The following is a 9,141-nucleotide window of genomic DNA, read 5'->3' as shown; positions in this document are numbered from 1 at the left end:
ACAATTGGAGGTCAATACAATATGCTTATTTCGGCACAATGGAGCACTGTACGTGTAACGTTGCAAATTACTTTTAAACTGCGTTTTAAGCGACTTTATTTTTACGGAATTATTCATGTCACCAAATGCGAAGTTATCAATAATAAATAATTAAATCTAAAATGCTCCAAATTCTATGATATAATGTGACTTTTTTGAAATAACAAAATGTTGTTTTCTGGAATTAATAGATTCGTAAACCCCTTTTTTAAGTCTACATCTGATCAAGTTATCTTTCAATTCGGACTACATTATATGTTGAGGTATCAAATCATTCCGATATAAATATTTTTTTAATGTTCTCAATAAAAAGTTAAAAACTTATGATTTATCAATGTTTAATTCAAAACAGAGGTCGATCTAATCAATGAACAGTATACAGTCGCGTGCCATAAACGAGTTCGCAAAATGGGCGCCGAAACATCTTTTTTTCTGTAAGGTAGATTTTTGAAACGAAAACAAAGCCAATTTTCTACAATGACCAGAATAAAAAAAACTCGTCCGATGATTCTACGCCTTTTTTTCTGCTTTAGCCTATTTTATTTTTTGAGTTAATCTCCTTTGGTAAACAATTATCGTCTGCAAACCAACATGGCATCGAACCGGAGAAAATTTATGGGAAGGCAGTTACTGTAACAAGTCGTCATACAGATGTCAGATGTTGGAATATACTTATAAAAAAAACTGGAATGATGAACGGAATAAAATACTGAAGACCATGGTAATGCTAAACTCGTAACTCGAAGTGAAAGTTGTTGAAAAAGGGTACCGCGAGATGACTGAATCCCCAGAAATAAACGAAGAAAATGTTAAAAAAAATTTCATGCCCAAGGATATGATACAAAGAACCATAAATATCTGCTTAGCCATATTTACTTTGTTGCTAGAAAGAGCAGTTCAAAAAAATCAGGTGATATTGATACCTGAAAAAACGCCTGCCATTTTACGAACTCACTTGGGCCAACTACTGTACAGCATTTAGGGAAATCACCTTCCATATGAAAGCAGACTATTATCGGGTAATTGTTTGTAATAAAATGAAGGAGGGATCGTTAAACTATCTATTTAACTTGCAATGACACAGTTTGTAGTTACGAAAATTAAGAATTTTACCATAAAAGATGTTTATGTATCACCGTGTATGCCTGTTTTCATAATATATTCACCGATATTTCTATCGCAAACCTAACTCTAATTAATCCACACAGAACCAGATAATGACGGTCTTGTATCACTCTGCTTTTGATCTCCATTGATTCTTTGACAAAAAATTAAAATTCCAGATAATAAACTATAGATCAATTAGAGATCAAATTTTCAGTGGGCCTAAAGTGTAAAGGAGATGAATTTGATTCGTGTTTATTACATGTCTTTAAAACTAAATCAAATGCCCGAAACGTATAATTATGTAGCCCATTCAAAAATTTCAATTTAATTTGACGGAGAAAGCGTTCATCTTTCCTGTGATTTTAACCAACCGTGAGTTTCCGACGATAGCGAGAGATGCAGATGATAGAGTTTTACTGCGATGATTGAAACCCTAGTCAGTATAAACTAATAAACAGATAAAGAAAGCACTTAGTTGTCAACTGCATGTTTTATATAAGCCATAAATGAACACAAAGAGAACAACATTTATTAGGCAATTCATTTAAGACATATCTGTAGGATACTGGATCTCATCAAGGTTGGTTTTTTTTCTCCACAATTCACTGATCATGAATATGAACTGAGTGATACTGTGTCATGTAAACTCGAACAGAAATTAAACAGCCAAACTGAAAACAAAAACTTCTGTCATGAGGAAATAATTAATCTAATTATATGATTTAAAGGGCATGGTCACAATTTTGGCCAAAAATGATTTTTCCGATTTTAATGTTTACAATGCTTTAAAAGATTTTGTCCTCTCTGTAACACAAAACGTATAGCCGATGAATTTCATTATATATTTTAGAATGTGATGCAATATCACAAGTCCGGAACGAGTTTACAGACCAAAAATTTTCGGCTAGACCAAATGTGCCAAAATTGTCGTACCTCATGACAACATGTAACATGAAATTGTTGAGAAAATTGTGTATATTTATAACAAAGATATACGAGGTAGTCTGTCCTCCATGAGGTTTCATTTTTTATAACTTTTCCTCACTTTATAACCCTTATATTTATATATGTTTACCTCTGACCACTTTATATGTATATTTTAATGTTATTTTTGTCCTCATTTACCATAACTTTGAAATGGTTTTGAGCGAATAAATGAACTGAACTGAAGTGAGGCAGTTTTAATAGGGAACCAAAATTTGAGTGTCATTTGTTGAGTTATAAACGAGTTACAGAGCTTACAATTCTTTGCTATGTAAGCAAAGCGTTTGTTTATATTATATTAAATGTTAAAGTGAAAATTCCAGTTTAAGATCTAAAATGAATGTGTTAAATGTTAGAAACTGTTTCTTTATGCTTAAAATGAATAAGAGGATAGACAAATCAGCCTGAACAAGATTTTTAGTGGTATATTGAACCATGTAAACAAAAATTGACACAAGCCTTGTTTATATGACAAAGAATTGTGAGCCCAGTATCTTGCTTATAACTCCACGACTGACTTTCAAATTTCATTTGATCATTAGAAATGCATTCCTAAAGCATTGTAAATAATAAAAATAGAAAAATACAATTTGACCAAAATCGTGACCATGTCCCTTGAAGTCCAAATTAATTAAAATGAGAATCAAAATTGATCACTAAAACTACATTTAGTAAAATTATAACAGATTTTTAAATAAAAGTATTTAAGATAAATCATATTTATAATTTGTCATGTAATAATTTTAAACTCTAGATTGACCCCAATAACCAACTCTCTGAACCAATTGGTGAAGTTTTCAACCCATCGTCGGAAACCCACGGCCAGTCTCGCATACGCTTACTGACCGTCAGGAAACGTATGCGAGACTGGCCGTGGGTTTCCGACGATGCTTTCAACCATTAACTTTCATCAGCCAAGAACCTGGTTTTGGGTCTAACAACAAAACATCATACTGGATGGAACCTTTGACCAACAACTCTAAGCCAATAGCCTACATGGGTTTGATTCAACAACTTCAAGAAATCTAGACATTGGAATGGGATCTCTTCGCCAATATCTGCATTGTCAGAGCCATGTGGCTGTTTCAAATCCCTGTAATTGATTAAATTGACTTTAAATTGATATTTCCACCTTTTATGTAATGGTACTTAATATTCATTTTTTTTCACAGATGCATGGTAGCATTTGTAGGACAAAGTCAAAGAAACAATTCAACGTCATGCTTGATCATTTAATCAATGTTGTTTTCATATCAAATAAAGTTTCAAATCATGATGCATCAAAGAAAAAAAATTGGAATACATATAAGCAACAACTGATTATTTAATAAAATAAATCTTAACAGAGTATAAAAAAATATATTTGTGTAACAATAATAAATAACATGGCATGTACAGCATGATACAATATTTTAATAATTTAGATATATAATTATGGAGAACATCCCAAAAAAATTGAAAGATATGAGGATGCAATAAAAATTATTTACATCTCTAATATCTGAATACTTAAATATCTCTCTCTCTCTCTCTCTCTCTCTCTCTCTCTCTCTCTCTCTCTCTCTCTCTCTCTGATTTAGAGAATTTTTCGATCTTTTACTTCCGAAAGTCAAAAGACTCCATTATATTTGGCGATTCGTATTTGGTCTGTTAATGTTATTGTGGGTTGAAACTATCCGGTATTCTCCATGCATTCCACGTTTCAAAGTTGGCCGGAGTTCTAACATCTAGAGAAATTTCAAAAACGAAGAAAAGGTTTGCCATTTAGTCAACAACATCCACAATATTCAAAAAGAACGAAATTGCACATTAGCAAGATCAAAATTGTAAACAATCGAACACGACTCATACAATAATTTTTTTTTTTACAAAAGTAATTATATTATTTCATTTCTAAAATACATACTGAGAAGCTAAGAGAAATTGACTACTTGTAAGTGTTAGAGTGTCCGTAAATAGAATTAAACTTGGTCTATGGTACTTACATGGGATTGGAGTAGGTGACCTGGATATGATCTGCCTTTTCCTGGAAAACAATTCAAACACCCCATCAGTGTTAAGCGACCGCGTTATTATTGTACAATAAACTGCAATTTAAAAATTCGAATTTCTAAAGACAACGTTTCTATTTTTAATTAGAATTATTTCAATTGATTCATCAGTGCATGCAGTACGGTGTAGCATATGTAATAGTATAATATTATTATACGGTGTCTCTTCATATACCTGTATGTACTTATGTACATGGATTTTGAAAGGATCCCGATATAATGAATTGGGTATAATATTTTTTTCATATTCGACAACCAGTTTCCTCGAGATCTAACTCATATGGACAGTCAGCTCCCAATTGGACCAATATTAGGAGTAAGCGAATATAAATTACAGCCACCATTCATATAGCAAAGAACATGACTTTCGTCATATCAATTTTAATCGAAGTTTTTTTTATGGGAGTTAGGAAGAAGCATGGAGCTTATATATATTTACTAAATACGTGTAATGCATACAGTCAAATTCAAACTTCATGTTTCGACAAGATCTTGGAAATTGCTTCACTGACTTCAGGTTTAAACAAAATAAAAATATGGAAATCGTCTATCATTAGATACTAGCATACAAGAGGTTTTTCTGAAATATCAGACTATTATGTTTAACAGTTTGTTAAAATTGTATTTACGGTTTCCATTTCCTCTTCCTTCTGCACATCCGTTCACACGCCCTCTTGATACCATGGAAGTCCACAAATCTGACGATGAAGTAAGCGTTGAGCACGATCAGCCCCAAGGTCATCAATATGACAAACACAAACCACGCCACATTCCGCGTGTCCTCAAAAAAGGTCAGGTAGCGGTCAGTGGTAGTAATGGCGGTGGTTGTGGCGACTGCAGGGATGATAAGCGTGACGGTGGCGATGTCTGTGAGACCACCGCCGTCTGTGGCTGTTAGAGAAACCGCCAGGGTCTGTCCTGAGTAGAATCCGGACAAGCTGGACGCCACAAATAGGTCACCGGTGCTAGAGATCCCGAAATAGTTGGCACCAGTAGATGTAGGGTCGATACTGTAGGTTACATCACCTAGGAGATAGCAAAGGATGCAGCTCCATTTACAGTGTGCAAACATTTAAACGTTCTCTAAAAAAAAATCAGCAAAAGACGCTTACCAAAAGTTCCTATATCTCCATCCGTGGCGGGAAGGCTTGCAATGATTGTGCCTACGTCAGCAGTAGAAGACGCGAAGAACGAGTACGAACTGGCGGTAAATGTCGGGGTGTTATCGTTAATGTTGTCGATGATGACGTTCAGGGTGGCGGTGTCGGTTAGTTCCCCATCAGACACCGTGACCGTGCAGGACAGTGACGTAGCACTTCCGGTATCGACGTCATAGTTTGTGCTTAACGTCACAAGTTTTGTAGTTGGATTCATTGTGAGTTCAGGACAACTTTGTGTGTACGTTAAAGTGGTTCCTGCATCTGGATCACTCACCGAAAACGATGGAGTGCCAATAGTGGTCCCTGCCTGTAAATCCGTAAAGAAGACTGACTAGACTAGCCATAAAAATACATCACAGATAAACAAAATCATAGATTTCTTAAAAGATCTTGCAAGCTAATGAACAGAAAAAAATCTCACTGAGCCCTCGTTGCCAGTGAGGGTATAGGTAGACAGGAGAAACTGTGGAGCCTCGTTTTGGTTTGTAATTGAGATGGTCAACGTTCCGCTGGCTGAGGCTTTGCCATCGGACACGTAGGCGGTCAACAGGAATGACGTAGTCCCGATTGTCTCGTAATCAATATTCGTAGACGAAGTTTTAACGGTGCCAGCTGAAATATATGTACAATGCATTTTTGGAAATTTTACTTTTTACAATACTTGAATGACCAATTCCATCTGGGTTATTTCAAAATGCTTAAAAATCGATTAATGTAAAGACTCATAATGCCGAAGAAATCACTGAAGCAAAGGTCTGTAGATAGAACATATTTGATAATGAATCTTTTAAACAAGCAAACCACTTTTATGCAAATAATCTTTTAAAAAATATTTATCATTTCATATTTGCGATTTGAGTTTTCAGATAAACTCACTGGTAGAATCTATGGTAAAATAGAGGGAGCCGCTGGCCGGAGAGATGGTGGACGTCCACGTGTGTGTGTCCAGTGAGTTGACGTCAGTCTTGGTCACCGTGTACACGTCGGTGGTGGCCGCGGTGTTCTCCGCCACAGACACGGTGGTGGGAAGGTTGGTGATGACTGGGGCGGTGTTTATGTCTGTCAGAATTCATACTAGGTATTGATTATCTGTTTCAGTTTTACTTTATATAATTAGGTTGACATACTAGTATATCACTAGTATATTGTCTTCCATAATTTGTATGATATGTTACGGTAGGGTTGAAACAAAGCAACAAAAGCAAAATACTTTTTTTGAACTACAAAGAGGAACTGGATTCGACGTCATTGCTTTTTCAAACATATAAGTCAATGGGCACAACAACTTTCTATTCTAACACACAATAAAGCTTACATAACAAAAACAAAATTAAAGCCATTAGATTTCTATTTCTGTGACAAAAGAAATATATGACAGTCATATCATTACTTCTAAGGTCACTTGTAGGTTTACCTGAGATTTTAATGGTCAAGCTCCGAGGTCCGACCAGCGTGTGTCCATCATAAACGTAGATAAACAAATCGTAAGCGGTATCAGTCAATCCGGACAAACTCTTGTCCGCCAAAATCGCTCCAGCTGAATAGATAGAGAATCCAGAAAATGAAGGAGTGCATAGAGAAATTTCATTAGTTTTAGTCAATAAAAAAACCCTTTTCATTAACGTTTCAGTCTTTCACTAAATAAACGCAATAAACTATTACTGCATCTACATGCAAGATACAGTACTACGAAACAATCACGTCTTTGCTTTAGTACATTGGATTTTCTAAAGAACCAATATGACTACGTTGTATTTTGACGATATTAAGTCATTTATCAATTATTATAATATATTTTTGGATATAGCAGTGCTCACAGTCGTAGATTTTGAATGGACAGGTGGCGGGAATACACGTCATATTATAATACAGCTGGTCGTTCTCAAGGTCAGTGGAGGTCACAGTGTACACGTTGGTTCCTATGGAGACACTGGAGGACGCAACGTCAATCGAGTTTGATGCTGGAACCATGACAATACACATGAATATGTACGTAATATACAAATTCTGCCCAAAAAGTCTTATATAAAAAAAAATCTGAGAATTTAAAGTTCCCGTGTTACTCTTTTTTATAAAGCTAACGTTAAGTACATTTACTAAAAATTACAAATACTAAAATAAAACTCGGATTGAAGTCATAGAAAACAATGCTAATTGCGAAGAGTTCTTATAGAAATGCTACACTGAAATGAGAAGCTTCCCTTACTTGTCTGTAGGTTGGTGATGACGGGGGCCTGGTTTCTCAGTATGTACAGGGTGAAGGTCCCAGTGGTCGTGTCCTTCGTGTCGTCACACTCCACCGTCACCGTGTAGGTCCTAATGCTGTCGTAGTTCAGACCAGCGCCCGCTCGCAAGTTGATCGCATAGTCTAAACAAAGTCAGGAAAACACGATATCAGAGTTAGTTTTATAGACAGGAAATTAATAAGGTCATTATTAGTTTGCTAACCAAGTGTTCGATTTGATTATTTTCAAATAATGTCAGTGTAAATTGTTTTAAAAAAACCAGCGCTAGCTTCTCCCAAAAGCTATACTTGTCAAAAAGGTCCTTATAAAACACATACTTGAAGTCCCTGTTGCGTATCTAAGATACAGGGCCGGTAACGCAGGGCTGACGTTCGTGATTGAACACGTGACTGTGTCAGCCAATGAGGCATCAGTAACGGTGAGGACGTAGAGCTGGGTCTCCACATTCACATCTTCGCTGATCTCAGTAGAAGCTGGCAGGTTTTCTATGACAGGCGGCTTAATTAAGTAATAAACATACCCTTGTATAAAATTCACCTTCGTGGTGTAACTACATCATATATACTAGACCAGTAATAATGTACATGTATTCAGAAATGATCAACACAAAATCTCAACATGTATTGGGAAAGAAGTTTTTTTTTAACTTTTGGTAGGTATGGAAATTAATATCAGTTATTACATGTATTGATTAGAGAAGAAGGAATCATACTTTGAGAATTATGAGGTGATAGTTTCGTTCGGGGCGTGGTCAAATCCAATAAAGCCCGAAGGGCTTTATGATAGATTTGACCACGCTCCGACCGGAATTACCACCTCATAATATTCAAAGAATGATTCCTTTTTACTTATATTTATATTTTTTCCAATTTATACACTTTTAAACAACATTATTTTAAAACTCCTATTTCTTATGTATCACATGATATGTATAATTACTAAGCGGCGCAGCCAATACCGTTCTTCGGTTATGCTAAAAGACACGCCCATTCATATTTTATGAATTATTGGGTTTTAGGGTTCAAAATTGATTTGTAATGTTATCACACACAAAGACAGCTGAAAATGCAATTATTACTGAGAAACTACATGTATAAGCTACCAGTTATCACTATGCTTTAATCACTAGTATGTCGCAAATTCATTTAACAATTTCGGGGGGGGGGGGGGGTGTGAGAATTGGGAAGTGGCAGTCAAAAAATTGCTATATATACCGTACAACTCACAAAGAAAGACAAGATCAAATATTGGTATTCTTTCTTAAAATTTTATTAATTTTTCTAACTTTTTGGTCATCAACAACAAATTGTAATTGTGTTACCCAAAGTATATCACCTGAATTAATATAACGCTTGTATCAGCTGAGAGGAGCCGTAAAAGTATTGTTTGTTGGATGTTTATATTACAATTTACAATTATTTTTACAGTTACAATGTTCTCCCGTATAAAAAATTATTTGAGTTAAATCGCCCTTCGGGCTTCATGAGATTTGACCACGTGACCGACCCGTTTTTATATCCCCATATATACATTGTACATCCAAATATCACAGAG

The 9,141-nt window shown here is 35.3% G+C and overlaps 1 protein-coding gene across 1 annotated transcript in view; it reads right to left on the bottom strand.

Annotated features, from left to right (window-relative positions):
• Positions 1-3,401: 3,401 nt before the first annotated feature.
• The window catches only part of LOC105346396 (uncharacterized), a 13,909-nt gene continuing 8,169 nt past the window's right edge, over positions 3,402-9,141 (bottom strand). The window contains exons 8-17 of the mRNA XM_066084994.1: positions 7,905-8,085; positions 7,548-7,709; positions 7,159-7,302; positions 6,756-6,878; positions 6,218-6,400; positions 5,763-5,953; positions 5,294-5,648; positions 4,811-5,207; positions 4,116-4,156; positions 3,402-3,857 (exon numbers count right to left, since the gene is read on the bottom strand). Coding sequence (XP_065941066.1) covers positions 3,787-3,857; positions 4,116-4,156; positions 4,811-5,207; positions 5,294-5,648; positions 5,763-5,953; positions 6,218-6,400; positions 6,756-6,878; positions 7,159-7,302; positions 7,548-7,709; positions 7,905-8,085 — 1,848 coding nt within the window. The 3' untranslated portion in view covers positions 3,402-3,786. The remainder of the gene's footprint in view (positions 3,858-4,115; positions 4,157-4,810; positions 5,208-5,293; positions 5,649-5,762; positions 5,954-6,217; positions 6,401-6,755; positions 6,879-7,158; positions 7,303-7,547; positions 7,710-7,904; positions 8,086-9,141) is intronic.

The sequence above is a fragment of the Magallana gigas genome, chromosome 5, assembly GCF_963853765.1.
Source record: "Magallana gigas chromosome 5, xbMagGiga1.1, whole genome shotgun sequence".
NCBI classification, from domain to species: domain Eukaryota; kingdom Metazoa; phylum Mollusca; class Bivalvia; order Ostreida; family Ostreidae; genus Magallana; species Magallana gigas.
The sequence above is the reverse complement of the archived record's forward strand: the minus strand, read 5'-3'. Positions and strand labels throughout refer to the sequence as shown.